The following is a 27,500-nucleotide window of genomic DNA, read 5'->3' on the forward strand; positions in this document are numbered from 1 at the left end:
ATAGTTTAGACTAATCTTGACTGGTAGCTTTGCTTGTATATACAAGTTTTCGGTTTATATACACTTCACGTGTTTGTTAACAAATAAGAGTCGACTAAGCGACATGGAGTAATTTTTTCCTTGCCAAATTAAAAAAACTGTGACCTTCCCCTGGTTGCGAATAAAACAGATTTGACCCTCCCCTATTTGTAAAAAATTTACTAATGACCCTCCCCTCCGAAGCCCCGGCCCGGCCCACCACCCCCCCCCCCCCCAATAAAACACGTACCTTCCCTAAGCAACCTTTAATTCGTCAACTGCAATGAAGTGCAAACTAATGTGCATGCCTGGAATGATACCGGTTTCGTCTCATGGCGAGTTCGCCCCCACCGAATTCGCCCCCACTATAATATTTCTATTTCGAGTTCGCCCCCAACTTTTAGTGTTCGCGTTTACGTGGATGTTATCGAGTTATTAAACGTTTTCGAAGAACCATTTCTGTTCTTTCAGCCTATGTATGTTTGGTAAGCTTAGATGATGATTGTTCGCCTGTTGCAGCCGGCACGCACATAACAACAAAGTCAAACGGTTACCGGTCATCTCACCACCAACGAACTCGCCAAGCGAAGTCACCTCGCCACCAAGCGAAGTTTCCTCGCCACCAGTAATCTAATAAGGCAGTTGATAAAAGAACGAGGAATAATCTCTATATACGACTCGATCTGGTTGGGGGCGAACTCGCCATGGGGCAAAACCGGCAGCTACCACATGCATTTGTAATGACCCCAGCTATATAATAGATGAATAAAAAAGACTAAAGCTCAGCAAATAATTTTTTTGAGCCGGGATTTATACTACTGATGATACATTCACCCGTACTGTGTAAATTCCTTAATTTCACTAGCATTCATATGGTTACCTGCACGAATATCTGTATACAAATTTCTTATTTGTAGAGGAAACTTTATCATGGTACCTGACGCCGTTGCTGGTCCAACAGCCTTTAACTTTGTTAGTTCAGTAATTGCCAGTTTCACATCGGGCAAATACTTGAATGCCTTGCTTGTCACCTCCTTTACAGTTTCACTGCTATTTGTCTGTATTAATTGAGTGAGACGAGGCCTGAACTTTCCACGCTACACCCATGAGTAAATAAATGGCAAATAAGTTGGAGGTCTACAATTGCCTGAAGTGCTAAAAGTGAGCTTATCTAAAATCAAGGTGGAGTAGAAGTATTTCTCGTTGCTTCAATGAAAGTGGAGAGCCGTCAAAAGAGCAGTAGAGAGTGTGATCTTTCGAGGATTCAGCAATTGTTTAGACAACGATATAGAAAAGGACAACTTACAATTTTTGGAAAACTACAAAACTAAAAAAGTAAAATTAATTAGCACGGCAAGAAATTATTGTATTGAAAAATATTGTGCGAGGGATATGTTAGAAAGCGAAATCAAATGTTTTAGGAAATAAGTTGGTAACCATGGTAACAATACACAATTACAGTAAAAGCTGCAAAGTATAAGGTGAGTTCAATTCTCATCGTTTTAACATAGAGGGAATCGAATGAATAGAATGTTATGTTACTACAGTATTATAATTGTAAGTTGCTGGTTTGATTATAAATCAATATGGAAAAAAAAAAAATACATGGCTCGATTGTTGTCTTAATCACCATAGAAAGGGTTGAATGGGGTCAATATCAACCAAAGATACATGCCTTGTAGTCCTTGTGTATCATCCAATTTGTAATTCATTTTTAATAGATTATTTCCATTGGTGCCTCAATCACTATGATTTTGAAGCAGGAGGTCAAATACTTTTAATGTACTTTTCATGGTCTATGTTTTTCTTGCTCACCCCATGAAAATAGTTGAAACCCATTGCATTACCAATTTTCATGCGTCTTCAAAAAGCCATGAAAAGGCCATAAACATTTTTCATGAATTAATGGACAACCATGGTTTTTTCATGAGCCATGAATTCAGTGCCTCAATAAAAGCCCATGAACTACAACACCATGAAAAACCATTAAAAGGCGACGAAAAACAATGGGTATTTCAGGGTTTTGCCTGTAAATTACGGAGTTTCATGGCCATGAAATGTGAAATATTAAATGCTTTTTAAATAGTTTTCCATGCTTTTTTCACTGTTACATGCCATGAAAAATCCTTAAATTTTTACCATGAAGTTGCCATGAATAAATTCACATGATTTTCATGGGTTTTCAGTTCATAGTGATGGGAAATGGCATTTCTGATCCCCCTAAAATACAAATTTCCCCTGTAGCAGTGGGTGTGTGGAAAACATGGAATCAGGCAGAATCTGGAAATGGTACCAGACCAAACCAGACCCAGACCCAGACCCAGACAATGACAAATTGGTGATGTTTTGTAGGTGTTATGGAAAATTTGAGCTTGTCATGCTTCAGATTTAAGTTTGACCTTTTCATTTGTTTCTTTTAATGAGCAACTATTGTTTCGCATTCAGTGGACATGCATTCTGTGTTTTCTGTGGTTTCAAGATCTCACTTGTCATTTGTTACAACACAGTGTCACAATCTTTATAAGACAGACAACAATGCAGCACTCAAATGGGTTGCTCACAGAGGCAGATCTAGGAGAGGGGTTGCCCTTTGAGGAGCATTTTTTTAGTTATTTGTTTGACTCTTCAAAAAAAAAATAGAATAAAATTGTTTTATACATTTCTGTCTCACTTCCACCAATTGACTGATTGTCAAGTTAAGAAAAGATGATGTATAATTGCTGAAGTCATTCCCAGAAAGATAAGCAAACAGAGGAAGCGCTCAAACATTCTCAGTTTGAGTCCAATAAATTGATCATTACAAAACATCTATGGCTCCTCTCCTTCTTGATTCCCTGATTACTCAAATACAAGTCTGATTTTCTGAGGAGGATGATGACACCTGCCACCTGCTCAATGGTCTCAAAGTTTAAAAACTAACACCCTGGAGCTATCTGAAGAAACAGATGGCATGTAGTACTGGGAGAAAGACCTTTCATTTCCTAAATTCCTCCAGAATGAGCACTTAGAAACTCAAGATGGCAAACTATGCGGCAGTCAGCAGAGAAGGAACTTCCTAGCAACCTTCTACTAGCACATGTGACAAAGAACCTCTTCTACTCATTGCATGCACCCTACCAATCCTGGGGGTACTCCCTATAACAGCCTATAAAGGGAGGCTTTGCTCGAAAGGGGTACCATTTTCAGACTTCAGCCATATACAAGCGTAGGGTTTTCACAACTTGAGGTATATGAATGGGTAGGCAAATCGGTCAGTTAGTTTTTAATTTTTATAGAGCCTTCCATTAAATGTTTTCAAACAGAGGCACCGATCAAGAATGCTAAAAATCAGGTGTTTTTAAGGGTAAAATTGGAAAATTTTCTTGGAGGCTTGGCCATGACCCCCTTAGAAGTCCACTGATGGCATCAAAAGTTATCAACTAAAGGAGACATGTACAGCCCCCGTTTCAGGAATTGCTGGACCGCCCCTGGCTCAGATACATGCATGATTCAAATTCCAAAACTTTTTTGGGGATGAATTGCCCCTATTTTTTTCATTCTCACCATATGAACAGTTGAGACAACTTTAACTGTACACTAGATCATCTCTACAACTATTTCTGTAATTAGTGAGACAATCTCATATAGTGCAGAGTGCAACGTATAGCACTGACGCAGTACTCATAACACAGGTCCTATATAACCTCTGCCGTTCACTTGTGGTTTGTATTGACCTTGCTAGTCAGCTAGGGATTTTGATGAGACATAATCTTAGCAGTGTGCATGTTTCATGTGTGTATTTTCATTCACAGTCCAAGAATAACCTATAATTAATTACCATTTGTCAAGACAGCTCTTGAATTTTACTGTGGTGTTTATGTTGATTTTTGCTCATGTGAAATTAAATATATTGAAGAAGCGAATGTGAAAATTTTACTTTTCGCACCAACATTGTCACTTGATACTGTTGTTTTTCTCGTATAAAAGGTTTGTAACATGAAACTCTTGTGAAAACACACAGAAGATGTGCTTGTATGTTTTTGCTCAGTGATAGCTAGTACAGTGTAGCTAGAATGAGTTATAGCAGTTAGTTGGGAAGGAAATAATTCACCTGCTCATTACGTCAGTTAGTCAGTCAGTCAGTTGATGGGTCATAAACAATTTTTGGGTGGTAATTCTTCTGACCAGGGTATTTTGCAAGAGGGCTGACCACTGTGAACATAATGGCTGTCGGTAAATTAATGATTGTGGTTCAATTTATGCTGTGTCATGCAACTGTGACAAACTCCTAAAACATCTTTTTGACCACCCTTGTACTAACATGACTGTTTCAAATATCACAAGTTGGCTTAAAAGCCTTTCGATTTTTTTTTACAAAGTTTTGGAAATAAATGGGAGAAAGTTGAATGTTAGATGAAGAAATGGAAGAGCAACGATTTGTTTTATTTAATATGCAAATTTTCTTTTCCACCAATAAACAAGAACTAATCTTATTATCAAATTGTCCTGGAACAGCACATTCTCTTGACACCATAAAACCCCTTATTCAATTTAATTGCTGGTTTACGCTGTCATGCCATCTAAAATAAAAATCGTAACCATTCAATAAATTAAGTCAAGAATCTGGGATCTATTGTAGATGATTGATATATAATTACAACCTTGCCAAGATTTTTGAGGTCTGTGCAGTTTTTCATTCATGCATTATTCGGAAATGTGCTTCATCCAAATCTATAGAGCTTTGTATGGAGACATCATGTTGGTGCCCTTCCAAGGGGCACTAACATGGCAGCTGTAAAGTAACAGAAACATCCTTTGTTGAGTTTTGCTATTGAAACGAAAAATTATTACTCTAGAGTTCCAAAACATTGAAAGTAATAATTATTCATCTAGTGCAAGAACTGTTCAGTTAGCAAATAAAACTTACTTACTCCTCTTTTGACCTATGTCAGAGCCCTCCCGGGCCACCATTTTAATGTCACACAACCCATAAACTTGGAAATTCAAACGTTTTCTATAACTGAGGAACTCTGTACAGCTTAAAATAAATGTTGCAAAATTAAAAAAGTCAAATTCTTAGAGGGTCTCATATCTGATGAAACTAAAACAACAGAAGGACTGGTAAATATTTTTAATTTTGATGATGATGTCGTCACATGAAAACTGGTAATACAACCTGATATCGATTAATACAACTGAGAAGTGTTTCAACGAGAATTATTGAAAGTAAACTGCGCTACTTAACCGAGAATATATCCTACATTGGTGAACGAATCTCCTTAAAGAATGATTGAATTAATTTATGCTTTCAGTAGGTGCCACGGAGTCTGTACCAACATTTTTGTACAATTTGACAAGTTAACTTGACAAGTTAATGCCAATACTCAAGAAAGGTTTGGCTGTGGATATGAACTTTTTCTTTCTTTCATGGAGGATGAAGTTAACACACTATTGTAGTTTGGAAACCACAGATGATATTTGAACCATTAGTTAGGCGTAATTCCAAAAGATACTCTGTGACAGTTGCGTTCTTGTTTCACGCTAACTATGCTAGTTCTAATGCACACATACATGTATGATATGTACCGTGGGTTCTACCACATTTACATGTAGGAAAAGCAATCAACGTTAGTGTGTGATATTGTATGAAATATATCTTTCACCTAATATGTAGTTGACATTAACGCTTTTTAAGCTGTGCATGCATTAAGTGCAAATATTGGTTTTGTTCTAAAGAGAAATTAGTGCCACAAGGAGCACAAGGGGTTTTCTGCAACAAATATGTAGCTTTGTGAAATTACTAACATATAGATTTAGCCCAGCCTAAAAAGTGTAGCTCCTGAGCTGGGTTGTTAAGCTAACCCAGGAAAAGGTAGAATTTTGATTTGAGTTTTGTAACTTTACGGTGAGGTTTTCTGTATATTGTTTGGCCTCCTGTTCTGAGGTTTAATAATCACCATATATACACAAAACAAAGCAGCAAAAAACATTTGTATAGAAGAAAAACTTAGAATTCGGCTAATTTTTAATCCTGGGTTAGCATTAACCAGCTTCCCAACAATCCTGCCCTGTTTTCAACAAGTTTACCTAACATGAGCCCACAATCCAATCGAAAACCAGCACTTAGTCAGCAGTCATCTTCAAAAAACACATGACCTCAATGGGCTTTAAACTTGAGCCCGCAATTTGGTCACGTGATACTGGTCAGTGGAGACCTTGTTTTGACAGGTGTCAGTTGATCATAACATGGCTGTCCAATATCAAAGAAGTACACGGTAAACCAAGGCTGCATGTGCATGTCTCTGTAAACCTATTATTTGGAGTCTGGCTGCCATGTTGCACAACTCCGTCATCATCGCCGTTGCCATCGTGTGTATGTGCCCACAAGCAATAGCACTAGCCATGATAACCATGAGAAAATCAACTCATGGGTTTCCTTTTCTTTCTGATATGAGTATGGGGCTCCACTTGGCGGCCCTTCAGGCTGCCGGAGCTCCGCTACAAAAGTGACATAGGTACGAGTTGTTTTACATAGTGCTTACAAGTACCAGGAGTACCCCATCCCACCCTCCTTGCTTCAAGACTAATTAATTAATATAAATTAATAATGGTAATTGAGCTTAGTTGAGTGCAATTCGGTCTGAAATCATATGCGTGATTTCAAAATCGAATGAGTGCGCAGCGAGAGTTTGATTTGAAATCACAAGTATGATTTCAGACCAAAATTGCACGACACGAAGTTCAATTGCCACTTTATTAGATCCATTTTGAAATGGCACAATTGTAGCGCCTTAAATTTTAGATTTTTGGTGTATTGTTCCAGTAGCAGGTTTGTCAAAAAAAGCAGAACCGGAAACGCCTTTACGTCTCATTTAGTATGCAAAACGATGTCGTGACGAAAACTCATCCGAGCATGACAAAGAAACAAGCAGTTTTGAAGTCAGAATGAAAATAGTCTACTTCAGAAATAAAAGTTCAATTCTCGTAGCCTGAATCAATGATGGAAGGCCTTTCTTTCTTCTGTGGTTGAGGCTGAGACTTTTCATTGTCTTTGGAGAAGGAGTTTGAAGGTGCATCCTGTGTAATTCTGGGATGGATTTCTTTTGAGTTGTGAAACTCTCTCGAGTGCACGATGCCCAGTGGATGGTACGTTTTTTTTTCATACCGTTTAATGGCATGATTTTAAGGGAGTTCGGCTCGTTACCATCTCCATTTCTTTTTGTGACCTCAGCGAAGGACTCAATACTCAGGACTTTGTCAAGTTCTTGCGGTGCCATTTGTTTCAAGATACTTCCAAGATGGTGGAAGTAGCACCAGCTTTGTAAGGAGTGGGGCATATTTTGACTATGTTTATTCACAGCGACAGAGTTGAGCTCTTTTGTTGCTTCATTTGAAACTACCAGAAACCTGGAAACATCTACCTTCTTGAGATGGCTCTGAATTTGTTGTTGTGTGGTTTTCGTTTGTTTATGTTTTACTGGAGTCGGTATCATATCATGAAAATCGCCAAAATATTTGTCAAAATTGACACTGAAAGTTGGAAACTTCCATTAAAGTAGGTCTTCATCCTGAAGGAGCTCATAATTGTCATTCAGAAACCGTAATTAAATTCGTCAATTGTTTTTGGAAAAAACAACAATAACAACAAAGTTTTGGCAACAGTAGTTGCAAAATTCTTCACACAATTGTTATATCCCGTGCGACTTACATGAAGTCGTGGTTAGATGATATATATTTAGTGCGACTCACATGAAGTGTGTGATAATAAAAACCATGTGCTTTTGGAGTGTTACATTGGCGACGAGGAGAAAAACAAGAGAGAATTATGACGGAACAAACAGCAGCAACAAGTGGAGCAGCACAAGCGATTCAAGTCGTCACAGAGACTAGAAACCTTCGAACACAGCCATTTATCATCCCCAACGAAGCGAACAGCGTCGGCAAAGCATGGGAAGAATGGCTGGAGGGAATTGAGCAAGAATTCCGATACTTCAGAATTACGAGGGCCGTTGATAAGAAGGATGCTATAATAATTTACAGCGGGAAAGAGATAGCTCGATTAGAAAAGAGCCTACCGGATCCAGAGGTGGAAGATGTGTACCTGAAGTTGCGTACTAAGCTGAATGATCACTTCAATCCAAAGAAGAATAAGCATCATGCGAGGTATTTATTTTTGAAAATGAGGCCACACATGGGTGAAACCACAAGTGCATACGCGGCAAGGCTGTGAGAGAAAGCGAAGGAATGTGAGTTTGGAGCTACATTCGACGAGAGAATTTTGGAGCACATAATTCAAACCATTGATAACAAGATGATTGAGAAAGCCATTAGCAAGATGTGGGATCTAACACGATTTCTGACCGAAGCAAGCCAGACGGAGGATATTGCGAGGCAAATGAAAGCTATGGGAAGTGAGAATGTTTCCCGTGAGAATGTTTCTCGTGTGCATTCCGATTTGCAATACCCCAAACAACAAAGCAATGGATCCAACGAAACACAGCGACCTGGGAAAAAGCACAAATGTCAATACTGTGGATTGTTTGGAGTCCATGAGAAAGGGAAAGATTGCCCTGCCTATGGTAAGAAATGCCATAAATGCCACAAATTGAACCATTTCTCCTCTGTATGCAAATCTGAGATTACTCGTAGCCACAAGTTCAGAAGACAGAAGCAAAGTAAAAGGAAAAGCAGTGGGAGAATTAAGAAGACAACTGAAGATGCAGAATCCACGAGCTCGGATGATGATTTTTTCGGCCAGGCAGTGCAACACTTAAAGCAGGCCAAGAAGATAAGAGTGATTGGCAAAAATGGTGATGATTATTGAACTGTTATGGTGAGATTAAATGACGTGGATGTCTTGATGGAAGCTGACAGTGGGGCGGATGTTAATATTATGGACGAACACCAGTTTAAGGCATTCAGCCACAGAACACATGACAAGCCAATCCTTGCAAACAGTAATGTCAAGTTGTGTACTCTCCAGCACAAACTCGAGGTCAAAGGAGAATTTCAAACTGTGATTCATAATGAGACGTGTGGGAAACCGACCAAATTTGTTGCAGTGTCAGGAAGGATCCAATCACCTCCACTGATTAGCAAGGAAACACTAATAACATTAGGAATGTTGAAGATTCAACCAGATGGCAGCTTCACTGAGCCCAATGATCTGGCCATATCTGGGGAGAGACATAATGCTAACACTGTTAAACAGGCAGAAGGTGAACAGGATATGAAAGATTTAATCACCAAGTATAGCCACTTATTTCAAAGTATTGGCAAGATAGAGGACAAGAAGAATGGTGGCGAGATCCTAAGCCGATTCCATATGAAACCCGGAGCAGTGCCGGTAGCACAGAAACCTAGGCAGGTACCATACTATCTTCAAGAGCCACTGAAAAAGTGGTTGGACTTAGGCATTCAAGAAGATATCTTCGAAGATATCAGAGCGAGTGTTGACTTACGAGTTCCGAACCAGTACATGGAAAGGAGCTGGATCTCACAAGCACCAATAGTGGAAGATTTCATTCACAAGTTCCATGATTGCACTATCTGGACAAAATTGGATCTCCGACAGGGGTACCACCAGCTAGTACTACACCCAGAATCGAGATCAGTCGCTACCTTCAGCACCCCCTGGGGTAATTTTAGACCTAAAAGGCTTGTATTTGGTGCAAAGGCATCACAAGATCTATTTGATGAGGCAATGTACAGAATTTTTGGTGACATTCCCCAATGTCTTAACCAGAGGGATGACATCTTGATTGGAGTGAGCAATTGGAAGGAACACAATGAAACACTGGAGTCAGTATTTCAGAAAGCTGAAGATTATGGAATCACCTTCAACGAGCCTAAGTGTGAATTTGGCCAGGAACAAATCACCTTCTATGGTTACCAATTTGGCCAGGGTGATTTAAGACCTACACCGGAGAAGGTACGGGCCATCCATGAGTGCAAACCCCCTCAATCGAAGGCAGAGGTAAGAAGTTTCCTTGGTATGACTGGTTATCTATCCAAATTTATACCTCTGTATGCTTCGCTTACGAAACCACTGAGAGAGCTTACTCACAAGGAGGCTAAGTTTCACTGGGGAAGAGAGGAAGATGATGCATTTGAAGAATTGAAAGCCAACATCTCCAGCAAGGATACAATGGCATTCTTCAACCCCAAGCTACCAATCATGGTGAGAGTTGAAGCTAGTTACAATGAAGGTTTATCAGCTGGCCTTTTTCAGCAATCTGCCAGGGGCTGGCAACCAGTGCATTTCATAAGTCGTACTCTGACTGATGTGGAAAAGAGGTATAGCCAGACAGAGAAGGATACTTTATGTGTTAAATGGGCCAAGGATCGATTTTCTATCTACCTTCTTGGTGCACCCAGGTTTACGATTATTACTGCACACAAACCACTCCTGCCATTGTTTAATAAGCCAACGGCGAAGCTTCCCCCCCGGATCGAGAAATGGGTGATGGACATGCAGGATGTGGACTTTGAAATGAAATACGAGCCTGGTAAAGATGAGGCTGACCCTCTAGATTTCTTGTCAAGGCACCCATTACCAGTTGTTGGAAACAATGACACTGAGAAGATTTTGAAGGCAAGCATTGAAACGGAGCATGCAGTGGTGCTAGACAGAGATAGAGAAGAAACACATCGTGATAGAGCTTTGCAAAAACTGAGCCAAACTATCAGGAAAGGTAATTGGGAGACCAGCAAGAAGGATGCTGACCTGGCACCATTCTACCCGATTAAGGACGAAATTTACGAAGCACAAGGTCTGATATTCAGAATGGAAAGAATTGTTTTACCAAAGGTGTTACAGCAGAAAGTCATCAGATCAGCCCACAAGCTGGGACATCTGGGAACCACCAAGACGAGATAGATGCTTAGGGCTAAGTATTGGTTCCCCGGCATGAATGCGATGATTGACCAAATGATAGGTCATTGTTTTGACTGTCAAGTTACTACCAAAGATCGCAGACAAGAACCTATCAAACCATCGGTGATCCCGAAGGAACCTTGGGAAGAGATTTCAATCGATTTCGGAGGACCTTACCCAGACGGTCATTACAACTTGGTAGCAATTGATCAAAGAACCCGATACCCGGAAGTAGAGGTGGTGTCCTCAACAGCAGTGAAGCCGACTAAAGAGAAGTTGAAGAAAATGTTTGCTCATCACGGTGTACCCAAACGAGTGCAGTCTGACAATGGTCCGCCATTTAATTCGAAAGAGTTTGCAACCTTTGCAAAAGAAGAGGGTTTTGATCATCATCGTGTGACACCAGAACACCCCCGAGCCAATGGCCAGGTGGAACGGTTTATGCAAGTGTTAAACAAGACGGAACAAATCACCCATCTCCAGGGAAAAACTGGACTTGACAGGAATATGGCTGTCTGTGATATGCTGATGGCATATAGGGACACACCTCACCCTGCCACTGGGGTTACTCCATACCAAGCTATGTCGAATAGGCCTATTAGGACCAAACTTGATCACACAGTACCAAGAGAAAGAAGTGAGCAGGATGAGCTGATCGATGAGAAAGACCGAGTATATAAAGAGAAGATGACACGCGATGGCGTGAATATCAAAGAACACAACTTCTGTGTGGGAGACTATGTCCTACTTAGACAAAAGAAGGTGAATAAATGGTCGACCGCCTATGAGCCTATCTTCTACACAGTTATCAGAACTAGTGGTTCAACGATCATGGCAAGGCGAGTTACAGATGGTCATGAGATAACCCGAGATTCAAGCCAGTTTAAATTGGCTAATGCTATCATGCATGAGGAAGGTGCCAAAGGAGAAGATAGTGAGGATTGGAGAGAAACACTACTTATGAATTCTGGCAATCCAAGCACAGTCTAGTCCAGCAGTCCAGTCCAAGCCATCCCTGAACAAAGTGATTCTGCTGAAGAGACTGTTGCAAATGGATCATTAGGGCATGCCAACCAACAGTTGGAAGAGCTTCCTACAGTTCAGACAGAAGAAGGTTCTACTTCCAGCTCTCCTACTCCCAGAGTACAGTCATCTAGGCCTAGACGAGAGCGACGTCGACCTGCTTATTTGACTGATTACGTCACGTGACATGTTTACATTAATTTTGATCGGACACCAGAAGCATTTAGAATATGCAATTGAGTTGAACTGCAGTATTAATTAGATAAACTTTGATATTTTGTTATGAGCATACTAACCTACTAACCCACTAGTTTTAAACATTAATTAGTCACATTAAGTCTCAAGACTTTGGTTCTGATTGATTCAAAGACTCTGGAACATTGAATTGGATTTTGCCATACTGTGTTATTATTTTATTGTATGTGGACTGTGTAGACAACTGCAAAAAAGGGGGAGATGTTATATCCCGTGTGACTTACATGAAGTCGTGGTTAGATGATATATATTTAGTGCGACTCACATGAAGTGTGTGATAATAAAAACCATTTGCTTTTGGAGTGTTACAACAATGGCTTTTTGCCTTTCATTTTCCTGAAATTTTATTAATTACTTTAAACTAATCTTGAAATCTGATTGGTTGTTTTGTTTTACTGTCCCATTCTAATTGGCTGAAAAAAAGATGCCATTTAGAGCAAAAAATAGTGCGATTCGTGAATAAATTGCACCACTGAGAGCCAATCAGATTGCAAGGATAACCAGTGATTTCAAGATGGATTTAATAAATAAATTAAACAAACATTAAAGTTTATACCTTATTGCCTTAGTACATAAGTGTCATGAGAGTGCTTTAGTGGATGTCAACCCCCAAACCATCCCAATAATGCACTCTGCACTAAAAAAGAGCTTCAGATGTAGGCAAATTGAAAGGCAGGTTACAACTGTTCATCAACCATTCAAAGCAGTAATTCATTTGAGTTGCAGCACCAGATGGTGCATTAAGTACTATTTCAAAAACGAGTGTGAGGGTTTTATCAGGTTTCCAAACGCGAGAAACAGTTGAAACCATAAGGCTGCAGGCCGAATGGTTTTATTGTTTTCAAGCCTTTGGAAACCTGATGAAACCTGAAGCACGAGTTTTTGAAATTACTTCTCCAACAAAGAAAATTAGTTTAAATTATCATTTGAATAAGTTTTCTCAATTCAAATATTATATTTGAGATGTGAAATGTGATTCTATCACCTAATTGCTGCCCTGTGACAATTTTTGAATATTCATCAATGTTATGTTGTTACCTAGCTGTTTGTCAGTTCTGAGTGAACATGTTGCTTTGCAAAGCAAATGGCAGAGTACAGATTTAGACCTCCTAAAACTCATGAAGAAGAGGAAAAGTGTGTGGCCAGCACTATTCCGAGGTAACATGTGCATCTAGTCTGTTAAATGCAGGGGTAGATAGTAAATTAGTACACCTTAGAACTGGGAATTTCTAACGTTAGTGCCATTTTAGGTCGGAAGTGTACAGCAAGGTTGAAAGCGAACCAAAAGACGAGGTTGCCACCATTGAGCGAGAATTTAAATTTAGAAAAAGAATGGCCCTTTCTGTTTTGGGGAGTTTAATAACCGTACCATTACATTTAATGTTAGCAGTAAATAATTTAGGTTTAAAAATTGTTTTGTAAAATGTGTGATTAAATAAAGTTGTTTATCATCATGTGTTTTTCTTGCTGTAACATGACAAAAAAATATCTCGCATATCTTTGTGAACAAATCTTCTCACATACTACAAATTTCTTACACTTTAATCAAAAGTAAAATGCTGAGTTTCATGTTTTTCTCATTTAGTTTCTTAAAGAATGGATTGGTTAAATCACAATACAAAACTAAATACGAGTTTGAGACAACATTACCACAATATTTGGTGGCATTGGGAGAAAATAATTTATATTCTTTGCAATGGGTTTGTATGTGGCTCACACATTTGCAAAACTCAAATTGCGAAAAAATTTGAATTATCATAGACATAATATGGCAAGGCAAAATAAAAACATGGTTGGACTTTAGCACAGTTTCATCCCTCAAATTTGGTCAATGCCAACCTCTTTTTAGCCGTTTTTTGGTGTTGAAGTAATTTTCATTCCTTTGAGCCTTCTTTTCTTTGAATATCAGTTTTGTTTTCATTTTGCCAAAATATTGTGAAATATTGCTTTCCCAAAGTGAATTTTGTTACTCCAAAATTTTGCTTCAAACCAGGAAATTTGGCTTATTTTCATTTTGATAAGAACCAGAGTTTCAAATTTGCTGCAAAGTCTAATGCAAATTCAATGAGAACAAATCTAGTAAAATTCAATAAAATTTGTTTGGATTTGATAAGTACTGTACATGTATGAACAAGTGTATAATAATGTACAAGTAAGCATTCGTATGACAGCTGAATACTTATTGCTGCTCATGACAAAACCATGCACTATTTTATTATACCCCAGTCAATCTTTCAATTCCTGGGGCTGGGAATAGCAATTTATTTCATAAATGATAACTCACTGTTAACTTCCAGTCCATGAGCTTGATCAGTTCTTTCTGGGTTAAGTATTGTTCTGGTCTCTTGTTTATTTCTTGAGGCAGCTGATTCTGAAACCTAAATATTGTTAAATCACATATTATTCACATTTAACACCAAAATTATTACAATAATATTAATAGCATGACTGTATTTTTGTACATAAAAAAACTTAGTCTGTCAACAGACCCTCTATTGTGACCTGGGATCTGTTGTCAGATCCGGCCTAACAAAAGTATTAATATGGCATTTTAGCCCATAATTGGCTAAAGGGTGATTAACATGTCATCATCAAGTCAAGGATCCATTAGTGTGCAGAATGTGATTTCCAGTGCTTGTTGCATTGTCACTTAACAGTTATATAAGGATGCTTGCTGCCAAGTTTGAATCATGTGCATTATAATAAACACTGTCTATGACTGATACAAAACAAGCTTGCATCTTCAGTAGATATTTGGATTTCGAGCAGTAATACCTGGGGTCCTGTTATTTAATCATGAAACATTTTCCATTATTGCAAATATTCTACTTGATTATTTCATGTTCCATTCTGCAAACAGTTACTGTAAGACAGAACAAGAGGTCTGTTACATTTTATATCTTTTCTGAAAAGTTCATGATTCTGTTTTACATGTAGCTACTGTCAGGCCATACAATGAGGTAAGGATATTCTGGGCAATTTTGTAGGATATTGTTAATTTCTAAATCTAACTGTAGTGTAAACAAAATTTCTAGTGGATGGGAGATGGGAGCCAGGGGTGAAGGTTAAAAAAGGAGAGAACAAAGTGTCTCAGGGTGTTGGATTGCCCCCTCTGGTTTTGGGCCTTGTTGAGATTGAGAGCTTGATCTGCTCTCAGCAGGTTTTAAACCATGTACTAGATTCCTCCATGCCTTGGGGATATATTACAACCCCACCCTGTAAAAGATCAAATTATTTGTGACCTAGATTGAACAGTAGTCCTTACAGTGTGATCATCTGGGTGAGGGTAGTTATGAAAAGAACTGTTGTTGGTGACTGATGTTTCGACAACCTGAACGGTTTCATCTAATACCCTGAGCGGAACTCATTGAACTACTGATACTCCTGGGTTCAAACCATTTACTATGCTAGATTAAACACCAATCAAAGCAATTCAAAAAGGTGTTTGTCAAGATGAAGTTCCGAATGCACTGATTGGTTGGGAGCCTTAGTCAAGACCCCAGGATTATTTAAGGATACTTCAATCAGGTGCAAGCAGGAACAAAAAAATAAACAGAATATTTTACAATGCTATGTGCCATGAAAAGAGATTAGAAAAAAGGACAAGGATGAGTTTTAACTGAACAACATAAAGATCAAGAAGTTACATGTACCATATTTAATGGTGGGATTTGAATGCTGCAATTGGTAAAGTGAATTCAAGCTCTGGATAAATGATGGGAAACCATGGTTTGGGAGTAAGGAACGGGACTGGTGAGAAGTTTTCAATCCTGTGTTCAGCAAACAAAGAAAGCTATATATCATTGTAAAGCTAATAACCTGTGAAATCTGAAAAAATAACAATATATTCTGCTATTTTTGTTTTAACAGGCATGCATAAGCCTTTAAACACAAAAATGACTGTACTTGCTAAACTGAATTACCAGCCTTTGTGTTACTGCTGACATCCAAACCAACTGGACATTATCAATCAGGAGATGATGGGCTATTACAAATTGTGTGCGGCTTTTTCGATATTTCTGTTGGTTGCTTAGGAAATCCCTTTTAAAGTTGGACAATAGAAAATTTTCTGACTGCTGTTACTCAATGGGAGGTCACAGGAAAAAGAAAAGCTTCACACACTTTGGTGTACTAATATGTGACAAAGATTTTGGCCAAGTTTCGTTAAAATCTGATAAATCTACATTTAATTCATTTGAATAGAGGTACATGTCATTCATGCAAAAATAAACCTTGAGTTTTGCGCCTCGAAAGAAATTCACAGTTTTCACACCTCACTGAAGCGGTTGCCAAGGTGGCAATGCTGCCAGCCAATGAAATGCAGCTTCGAACTCCCCAGCGGGCTACAGCAACGCTTTCAGGAATGAATGCCCAATGTTTATATTTAGCGAAGTCCGCCGTTAAGCATCCAACAGCTTATAAACCAAATCAGCTGCTAAATGGTTAAAAGAAGCTAAGGAAAAGGGAAAAAAGAGGAATGATAGTGGAATAGCCCTGAACAGGCCTACTTGGCAAGCCGTGTCAAGTCTAAGCGCATAATTTATTGGCCTGTTTGTTTTACTAGAATATGGAAAAACACTCTTTGAAGCAGAGGAAAAGAGCGTTTGGAGAAGTTGCCTTGTCAGATCAGCCATTAAATTCACCGGTAATTTCGCGGCAATCAACTTCTGTGCCAGAAGAAGCTAGAGCAGTACATTGATGAAACATTCACTCGCGATTTGCACTTGCATTCAAAATTGCCTAGTCTATCAATTAAGAGAAGAATATTATCATCAAAAGCGAAGATTTTGCAAGAAATTGCAAGACGTAAGGGATAAACAAAAGAAGTGAAATACCACTCTGTGGATGAGATCAGTTGCCGTGAAAATTGAGACTGTTCAACCAAAGGCACATTTTAATTGGCTTACACCACAGTTTGACTCGTTTTAAATAATTCACATTTTTGTGGATAACTCGCGTTTTAAGTTTTTAAAATAATTTTTTTTGGAAAATTCAGATAGAGTAGAAGTCTTGAATTTGGTGTAAAAAAATAATATTGTACAAAAGAGGCCCATGAAGGTCTACAGTAACCTTAATTCAGCAACAAAAGTATGTCCCTGTTCTGTTAGAGTTCACTTTTGTGTGTTATTATACCTTATTATTATTATTATAGCACATATATATCAACAAAATAAAGAAAGCCACACATCATTTGATGTAATGTGAGGGTGTTAAGATAATTATGATAATGCATGCTGTATAATAGACTACCGGTATTATTATTGGTTGAGTTGAGTTCACATGACATAATAAGTTTGTTATCTTCGCATCGCCTCATGTTCTAGGTTGTTCTGTTGTCCATTCGCTACGTAATAGTTGGTCATTAAAGGTGTCCTAAAAGTATTGCCCTTGCAGTGATGTAAACAGATCCTTTATCAGGTTATGGGCCCAGGACATGGAATTGGTGTTATTTAATGCTATTTTGCCGTGAAACATGACGTTGATGTCAGAAACTATAAAGATTGAGAAGCTGAATGGAAAGAATTACCAGTCATGGAAGTACAACATAAAGCTCGTTTTAATGGAGCATGGTCTATGGAGATTTACACAAGAAGGTCAGGAAACTCCCCCAACGGAAACTGCAACTATGGCTGTGAAGAATGCCTTTCGATTGCGATCTGACAAAGCCGTTTCGCTGAATGCATTGAACGTGGAAAAAGATTTGCATGTTCAAATTTCTTCGGTGACTAACCTGCTCAAAGCATGGAAAATATTGCAGAAGCAGTTCGAGTTTGTATCAGTCACACAGCTTGTCCGTTTAAATCATAAGTTTTACGCAGCCAGCATGAAAGAAGATGTGGATTTGATGCAACATTTAACCCACATGACCTCCCTCGCTGAGCAGTTACGAGAAATGAATGAGGAAATCTCTTTGAAGAAATTCGCCACGATGGTGTTAGGAAGTTTACCCGAGTCCTACGATAATTTCCTGACGAGTTTAAATGCAAGAAATGCCGATGATCTCAACTGGGAGAATGTCAAAGGATTATTGATCAAAGAATATATGAAGCAGGCAGAAAAGAATGAGAATGAAGAATCCGCCGACAATGCGCTTTTTGTCAATAGAGGAAGAAATTTCAACCGAGGAAGACATCAAGCACGTGGTGGAAGCTGTGGTGCCAGCGGCGTTTGTGGTGGATGTTTTCTGAATTTCAATTCCATTAAAGGTTCTAAATCTCACCATGATGAATGAGAAAAACACAAGGGAGTCACATGCTTTAAACGTAACCAGGATGGGCATGTTGTGAAGAACTGTCCATACAATAACAAACAGCACAACAACAGAAGGGAAAGTTCAAATATGGCCGCACTGGAGGGAGTTGCACTCATTTCAAGTACAATGAATCGATCAGGTGAATGTTTCATTGATTTGGCAGCAACAAAGCATATGACAAATGACAGAAGCATTCTGGAGAGTTATGTGCCGTACGATCAACCAAAGGACATTTACCTTGGAGACAGCACAGTGTTTCGTGCTCTTGGCGAAGGGAAGGTAAGACTTCCTACAGTAAACAGTACATATGATGTTGTCCTTGACTTACATAAAGTATTGTTTGTACCAAAGTTGACCAGGAACCTACTTTCAGTACCTGCAATGGTGTTAATGGGAGCAGAAATTCGTTTTGACAAGGACAAATGTTTAGTACTTAAGGATGGTAAGGAATTTGTCATTAATTGTTTGCTGCATGACAAACTGTACTCTGTCAATACCACTGAGTATGCTCAGGTTTCAACAGCTGACAGTAAGCCATCGCTTGCAGTACGGCACCGTACACTTCCAACGACTTTGCCACATTCTGTGCTGAGAACGGAATTTCTCACGAATTCACTGTTCCATACTGTCCACAGCAAAATGGAGTAGCTGAATGGATGAATCGCACTATTATGGAGGGAGCAAGATCAATGCTCTACCAGGCCAAATTACCACTGAATTCTGGGCAGAAGCCTGCAGCACAGCAGTGTACCTTCACAACCAAAGCCCCACAAAAGCAATGAAGAATGAAACCCCATTTGAGCATCTGTTTGGTAGAAGACCAGACATTTCTCAGCTGAAAGTCTTTGGCTGTGTGAGTTATGTGCACGTTCCAGATAACCAGCCCAGAAAACTAGATGCTAAGGCCCACAAAGCAATCTTTGTTGGATATCCTCCTGGTGTCAAGGGGTACAAATTGTATGACCTAGAGAAGAAGAAGTTCATTGTGAGTTGAGATGTTCAATTCTTTGAGGATAACTTTGATCATTTTAAAGAGGAGATTAAGTCAAAGGAGGGACCCCCAGTAGATATGAAGAGCATATTTCCAGATACCGGTATGAACGAAGGCAGTGAAAGTGTTCCAGAACATCCCTTGAATGAAGAACCTGCAGTTCCAGAGCAAGTTGAACCTCCAGATCAAAAGAATGAAGAACCTGTGGTTCCAGCGAGTGTTAAACCCCCAGTTCAAAAGGATGTTGAATCTTCAGTTCCACAGAATGTTGAGGCAGTGGGAGCACCAAATGATGAAGCTCTTCTTAAGAAGACATATGAAGATAAATTTATGGAAGAAGTTCTAAACCTAGGACCAGTAAGGCAGTGAAGAAAGCCAAACAGATTCCGAGATGATGATGATGATGACTGCCTATTAGTTAATTCAGAGATGGAAGAGTCCAAGACAGTTCATGAAGCATTAAATGGTGAGCAGTCTGGTCAATGGAAAGAAGCGATGCAGTCAGAATATTCCTCTTTATTATATGGCTAGCTCCATGAGTGGGCAAGATGAATCAAATCCTGCACTGTGATTGGCTACCTGAGTGGGCAAGATGGAGCTATCTTACCCACTTGGGACTACCCGCCGTGTCCTGCAAGAAAAATTTCCCCAAAGCCAAATAATAAATCCTTCATTGATCAAACTTGGTCAGTCAAGATGGCTGGATATTGGCTGCGCGTTTTTTTTTTTGCGAGTTTATGGACCTCAACTCCGTCTCGGTCCATAAACACGCAAAAAAGGAACTTGGCCAATATCCAGCAATCTTGACCTCACACTTGGTCAATAACCCATACTTATTGATGAACAATACATGGGATCTAGTTCCTCCACCTGTAGGAAAAAACATAGTTGGATCCTGCTGGGTCTTGAAAGTCAAGCATGACGAGAATGGTTCTGTAAATCGTTTCAAAGCTAGACTTGTTGCACAAGGATACTCTCAAGTGAAAGGTGTGGATTATGACGAAGTGTTTTCACCAGTGGCCCGAAACACATCTGTGAGATCGTTGCTTGCGCTAGCTAATGTGCATGATTTGGAAATACATCAAATGGATGTAAAAACTGCCTTTCTGAATGGTTCATTGGACTGTGAGATTTACATGTCACAACCAGAAGGATTTGTTGATACTGACAGACCAAATCACGTTTGCAAGTTGAAGAAGAGCATTTATGAACTTAAACAGTCAGCTTGTTGTTGGAACACTACTTTAGATGAGTATTTGAAATTGGTTTGGTATCACAAGAGCAATGCTGATGGATGCATTTATGTCAAATCCGTGAAAGACGTCAATGATCGCATCAGTTTCGTGATACTGGGTGTGTACGTTGATAACATCATTACAGTTTTGACCAGTCTTGAATGAACCTGCATTGCCGAAAGCAGAGAAAGCTGCATTATGTGAAAGATTTGAAATGGTTGACCAAGGTGAAATCCACTATCTCCTTGGAATGTCCATCAAGTGAGACAGAGAGAGCAGAACACTGATAATAAGCCAGCCCAATTACGTGGAGAAAGTGCTCGGGAAATTTGGAATGGAAAACTGCAAACCGGTATCCACTCCACTTGAGCTAGGCAGATTTCAGTAGTAAACACCAAGTGATGAGCCCTTCGATGTTCAGACCTACCAACAGGCAATTGGATGTTTGACCTATGTGTCAACAGCAACAAGACCAGATATTGCTGCTGCAGTTGAAGTCTTACCCCAGTATATGTCAAGACCAAGTAAGGATCACTGGATTGGCATGAAGCATATTCTGAGATACCTCAAAGGAACTTTGAAGTATGGTCTGAAATTTTCTGCTCTTGAAGAGGAACCAGAATTAATTGGCTACAGTGATGCAGATTGGGCAGCAGATGTTGACACTCGAAGATCAACATCAGGCTATGTGTTTCAAATTGGAAGTGGCACAGTCAGTTGGTCAAGCCGGAAACAAGCAACAGTTGCCAAGTCCTCTACTGAAGCTGAATATGCTGCTTTGAGTTCAGCTACACTGGAAGCTGTATGGCTACGCCGTTTAATGGAAGATCTTGGAAGACAGAAAGATGCCCCGCCTACCGTCTACGAAGACAACCAGGGAGCCATTGAACTGGCAAAGAACGCCAAATACCATAACCGAACTAAACACATTGACATTTGTCATCATTTTGTTCGCGAAAGAGTTTTTTTCCAATGAAATTCAAGTGATTTATTGTCCTACTGGGGACATGATTGCAGACATCATGACAAAAGCACTTGTGAAACTTGCCTTTGAGAAACTGAGAGATTTATTAGGCGTGCATGATATTATGTGATTACCCTTGTTAAGCTTTAGGATTCTGAGTGGATCATTATTTTACCATACAGCATAGTTATCAAGTGAAAATGTTGAGATAATTATGATAATGTATGCTGTATAATGGACTATTATTACTGGTTGAGTTGAGTTCACATGACATAATAAGTTTGTTATCTTCGCATCTCCTCGTGTACCAGGTTGTTCTGTTGTCGATTCGCTATGTGATAGTTGGTCATTAAAGGTGTCCTAAAAGTATTGCCCAAGTTGTAGTGATGTAAACAGATCCTTTATCAGGGGGGACAGAACCTTGCGGTTGGCATGGGAAGTGACTTTGATTTGCATGACCTTTAAGAGGCTGTCTCTGTAAGAACCGACCACTGATTTTACTTCGAAAATTTGATTTTTCTCATATGCTGGGATTTCGAAGACCTTACCTAGTCAATCACTAAAATGAGTTTTATTTCATTAAAAATTCCAGTTGAAGTTTTCTTGGATTGATTGAAGTTCGGTCCGCTCGACACAAGTTTCATGCCCGCTGAAACTGGAAAAATAGCACATATTGCCGGCGCTCTAAAAAAAATATTTAATATTTTTTCAACTATAGATATATCATAGCAGTTTGTTCAGCCATGTTGCAATTATAATTCAATGTTGTTCCTTCAACGGTTAAAAGATTTTCTACCCGTTAAATCGAGTTTTGAACCAATGTGGCCCATCCACCAAAATTATGACCCATCGCTCAGATTTCACTCAAAGCAACTGACTGACGTTTCTGAATTTTTTCAAAGCATATGCATGTAATACAAGGTCTAATAATTTGCCATTTTCCTTTTCTGAAGGGAATGGGTGGAGGTTTAAAATATGTACCACCCTCTGCTCTTAATCTTCTGTCAAGAGCATGAGGTTGACAAACTGCACTGTACTCCCCCTCGCCCTGGTACTCTCTCATTTTTCTTTCTACCAGACCTAAAGAACTTGTCTTATTTGAGGGGGTAGAAGGGAGAGGGAATTTGAAAATAGATCACCTTGGATTTTACAGCGAGTTCAAAGTTAACTGAAACAGTAAAATACTCTGCTAATTTTAGTTCACTGCAGTGACTTGCAACTTTACACAGACATTGTGAAGCCATGAGACTTTGTGAGGGGGAGTAGCCTGGAATTAAACTTAAGTAACCTGTGCCAGTGCTGTGCGTCACCGTACATGACCGAAAGCATACAGCAAAGCAGATCCTGCCTGAGCTCTTGGGCAGGCTAAATCATAAATTGCTTCCCGAGGAATTGTGTCACAGTACATGTCTGTTAAACTTTAATTAATCCAACAACACCTTGCATTAATATTCCATCGATCTTGCCTGTACTTCCTAACTCTTGTTATTACTAGTTTGTAGGGTTTCTGGTCCCCATGAAGAAAAGATGAGTCAAATTGGATCTTTGCACATTATTTGATCCGTAAATGTTTTCAGAAAAATTATCGTGAAATTAAGTTCCCACAAAAATAAGTAACAATAAGGTAACTGAATTGCACTCGACTGCACACAAACCTACATGTAGAAGGTTATACATTTTCGCAAAATTCTTTTTAATGCCTTGTGTGTGGTTTTGTCAATTGGTGAAAAAAGTTCAATAGCCAGTCAAGGATAAATTATCTTGCTTGCATGCTCAGGGTTTAGCTTTTCCAATCAGCGCTGTTGACAAAAGAAAAAAAATTGCAAGAATGGCCTCCCCTCTCCCCTCCCGATCTTTCTGGGGGGTACTGGGTAAGCCCCCCCCCCCCAAAAAAAATTATTGTAAAAAAATGGGGAGTCTTTGTTTTCAAGTTTTGAGGTCAAACAGCGCATGATAGTCGATGATAGTGATGATAGTCGGTGAAAATTCAGGGAGAATCATTCAACTATCATCGATTATCATGCACCATTTGGCAGCCAAACGGTGCATGATAATCAATGATAGTTAAATGATTCTCACCAAATTTTCACCGACTATCATCAACTATCATCGACTATCATGCGCCGTTTGACCAAGGCTTCAGGCGGTCTTTGTTTTCAAGACACACGCCTTTGTCCAACAGTCGTTTCGTCTGCAAAATTTTCGAAATGGCTCTCAAAGCGATGGACTGATCTTTAGCTTTGGAGTCAAACAAGTACTCCCAAATTAAAGAATATCTCGCATACAACAAAGGCGGGTATATAATTCAATCCATCAAAAGCTTTCACAGCCTTTATAAGCTTAATTGACGGAGGTCAGTTGCCAAAATTATGTGCAAGTCAGAAGTGTTTTCTTTTGCGAATTATTAATTACTTCTACATCAGCTGCCGTAGCTTCCCAAAATTTAAAATGGTCTTCAGCAAAGAAGCTTCTTCCGATGTTCGGCGCCACTGAATTGAACTACTGTTGTCCTTTTGTCAATACCGGGCCAAATTTGTTTGAGTTCGGCACGGCAGTAACACGACGTTTGGGCCTTCCCCCCAGAAATCGATTATGTATGCAAGTCTTAACTTACCACTGATCTAGATCCAGAAGTTTCAATATTTTTTCTTTCTTTTCGTTCTCGGCTTTAAATTGTAACATTTTTTCATACAGCTCAAATGTTTCGTTCCATAGTTCGACGTCCCTGGTCTCATACAGAGTGGTAGCCATTTTGTTTCACTACAGGAAGGATATTCACGCCAAGTATCTCCTCGCTCCAAGCTTTTCTCGCTCAGTCACGCAACCTGGTCACGCAAGATTTTAGGGTGTTTCTACCTCACGGGCGTAGATTGAGGGTGACTTCCTCTCGGGTTCCTAAACGACGAAACAGTATGTCAACTAAATATGACTTAAAATTCTAAGTCTTGTAACTATTTTATGACGAAAAAGAACTACATAAATTTGTCCACACTGGGAGTCGAACCCGGGCCACTGTGCCCTTACCTACCACTGTACCACCGAGCTGCTAGCTGCCGGAACGTTGGAGATTTAAACCACATATAATGAACAGTAATATAAATTAATATAGAGTTACCCTAACATACAAATGAAAGCTAACCGCGAGCAAAATGGAGTGACACTAACCGCAAGCAAAATGGAGTGACGCTAACCGCAAGCAAAATGGAGTGACGCTAACCGCAAGCAAAATGGAGTGACACTAACTGCAAGCAAACGACAAGCAAACATGACCGTGCTGACTGCAAGCAAGCAAGGTAAACATGTACAGCGGTTTATTAACACGTCTACATTGTATAAGCAACATCCAGGCGTCCAACCCCATACTCCGCCCGGGCGTTATATTTTCCCAAGATTTTATCCATCAAATATTTTCCCTCGCGCGCGATTGGTCTAAACTCGTCACGTGACCGAATATTCCCCAGCTGAAACTGGGGAACATAGAAAAAGCGTGTTTTAATGCTTTTGGCCACGTAACCTCTATATCATAAAGCAGATGAAGAAGCCTAAGCCGTGTATTACTTAGCAAATAAACAAGTGTATACACACGACGGGCATTTGAGAACACGAGGGAAATGTAGAAAACACGAGCCGCAGGCGAGTGTTTTCTACATTTCTCGAGTCCGGAGTGTTTTATCACAATTTATAGCAGAGCTCCGGCGGCCCGAAGGGCCGCCAAGCGGAGCCCCATACTCAAATATGAAAGAAAAGGAAACCCATGAGTTGATTTTGTCATGGTTATCATGGATAGCGGTATTGCTCGTGGGCGCGTACGCACGACGGCGACGACGGAGTCGCGCAATATGGCGACCATACTCTAAATAATCAGGTTGAAACCCTTGGTTTATCATGTACTTCTTTGATATTGGACATCCATGTTATGATCAATTGACACCTGTCAAAACAAGGTATCCGCTGACCAGTATCACGTGACCATATCGCAGGCTCAAGTTTACAGCTAATCGAAGTCCCGTGTTTTTAAGTTTTGAAGTTAAGTTTTTGAAGTTTTGAAGTTGATTTTTGATTGGATCGCGGGCTCATGTCAGGTTAACTTGTTGGAAACAGGGCAGGATTGTTCGGAAGCGGGTTAACGCTAACCCAGGATTAAAAGTTACCGAATTATAACTTTTTCTTCTATACAAATGATGTCGAGGAAAAGGTTGTTGTAATTCATCGTGGTAGATGCAATAATAAAGTGTATTATCGTTTGTCTCACGACGTAGTCACTTGAGATGTAGATCGCGACGTTTGTCGGTGTGTCGGCCTTGTGGATCTTCGGCAAACCATAGATCCTAGGTGGTTGTTTGTGTCGGGGTCTGCCGAAGATCCACGAGGCCGACAGACCGCTTAGGCCAATTGTGTCGTGTGTCAACACCTTTGCATACGACCTGTCTGCTTTCTTGGCTAACGTATTATCTCCTCTTGCAGGTAACTCGAACTTCACAGTGAAGAACTCAACTGACTTCGCCTCCACCATCACCAGTGAAGAGATCCAGGACCACGAGATCATGGTGTCTTTCGACGTAGAGTCACTGTTTACCAACGTACCGATCGAGGGCGCGTACAAGCCGCGCTACAAAAAATGGAGAACGACGCAGGCCTGGCTGACCGCACGACACTTACACCAGTTCAAATCGCGGACCTCTTGAATTTCGTATTAAGGTATCAGTATAACCCATTTGACCATCCGCGCGCGGTCCGCTCTAGCGTTCGTGGCTTTAACAAAAACCCATATAAACCGTATATTTACTGGAAGCTTAATAACTACAGATTATGACCTGACCTGTTTAAAACGGTAAAAATTTACCGTGTTTCGAAAATGTGAATATATTTACAAAGCTTCACGAACCTATAAATCAAGGTATACGCCCGCTAAATTTAGGTCGGAGAAAACGATTAACATGGCATCCGTTTCTTCACACATTGACCTCAAAAACCGTGTCTCAGATTTTTGGCACATGCGTTTGTTATTATTTTACAAGAGGATAAAGTTAGAAAAGGGAAAAAAATAGGACTGCCCGCGAAAAAAAGGCATAACTTTTTAATGAAAAGAGTAATCAGAATTCGCAGACACGGTTTTGTCGGCGATCGTTCTGACAACATTCTCTCCGAATTTCAGCCAATTTGGTTCAGGGGCTGCCGACCTGGAACTCGAAATGCACGTACAACTAGCCTATTTTCGAGAAACAGAGAAAAAATAAAATTCGGCGGCATCCAAGTGTTATGAGATTATCACACCAAGGGAGACACCGCAGAGGAATCAACTTTCTGTATAACAATAGGACTGTGACAATTAACATGGAACAGGTACAAATTTCCGCGACGGCGCGCGATAAATTATTCACCAGTGAATAAACCGCTTTTTCATGTGTGAAGTCAGAATTCCAAAGTTAGTAAACGTGAAATTATCTTTTGATTTACTATGTTAGCGTTGGAAATTTTACGTATCGGTTGACTAATCTTTTAAATTATGACCATGCCACTGTTAACATGCCGAAGGCCCGTAGAAGGTTCCCGAGAAAATGCAAGCAGACAAAGGGAAACGCTGGAGAGGACGTCGTAAACGGGACTACATCGACTGATGTTGATGCAAAGGCAAAGGTACTGGAAGAAATGACAATAGCTGGGTCGTCAATCTCCTCTGCTTCGACAGTTTCTTGCGACAGTATTTTAGCGCGGCTTGCGCTCATTTTGGCTTGCTCGCTGGCTTCGTGATCGCGATCGTTGTCACGTTCATCCAGCAATTTTTCTTGACTGTAAAACGAACCCTTTGCCGCTTTCCGCTAATTTAGCGGCCCACTCTTTGTTGAAAGTGTTTTTCGCCTTCTTTAGCCTTCCTTTAGCCGATGAAAACGGGCAAGATCGCTCTG

The 27,500-nt window shown here is 39.8% G+C and overlaps 3 protein-coding genes across 7 annotated transcripts in view; 1 reads left to right on the forward strand and 2 right to left on the reverse strand.

Annotated features, from left to right (window-relative positions):
* LOC145489683 (uncharacterized) overlaps positions 1-24,975 on the reverse strand; it is a 37,919-nt gene extending 12,944 nt beyond the window's left edge. The window contains exons 1-4 of one of the 5 annotated variants that reach the window (XM_081468717.1): positions 24,838-24,975; positions 24,209-24,489; positions 14,436-14,529; positions 956-1,115 (exon numbers count right to left, since the gene is read on the reverse strand). In XM_081468717.1, the coding sequence (XP_081324843.1) occupies positions 956-1,115; positions 14,436-14,529; positions 24,209-24,345 (391 nt within the window). In that variant the 5' untranslated portion in view covers positions 24,346-24,489; positions 24,838-24,975. Of the gene's footprint in view, positions 1-955; positions 1,116-14,435; positions 14,530-24,208; positions 24,490-24,733 lie in introns of all 5 variants that reach the window. The other 4 variants (XM_081468714.1, XM_081468716.1, XM_081468713.1 and 1 more) reach the window with 4 other exon arrangements.
* The window catches only part of LOC145489641 (eukaryotic translation initiation factor 3 subunit D-like), a 333,976-nt gene that overhangs the window by 169,161 nt on the left and 137,315 nt on the right, over positions 1-27,500 (reverse strand). The gene's annotated exons all lie outside the window — the stretch shown is intronic.
* The window catches only part of LOC145490890 (uncharacterized), a 3,973-nt gene continuing 1,655 nt past the window's right edge, over positions 25,183-27,500 (forward strand). The window contains exon 1 of the mRNA XM_081470009.1: positions 25,183-26,292. Coding sequence (XP_081326135.1) covers positions 26,213-26,292 — 80 coding nt within the window. The 5' untranslated portion in view covers positions 25,183-26,212. The remainder of the gene's footprint in view (positions 26,293-27,500) is intronic.

The sequence above is a fragment of the Orbicella franksi genome, chromosome 6 (assembly GCF_964199315.1).
Source record: "Orbicella franksi chromosome 6, jaOrbFran1.1, whole genome shotgun sequence".
NCBI classification, from domain to species: Eukaryota; Metazoa; Cnidaria; class Anthozoa; order Scleractinia; family Merulinidae; genus Orbicella; species Orbicella franksi.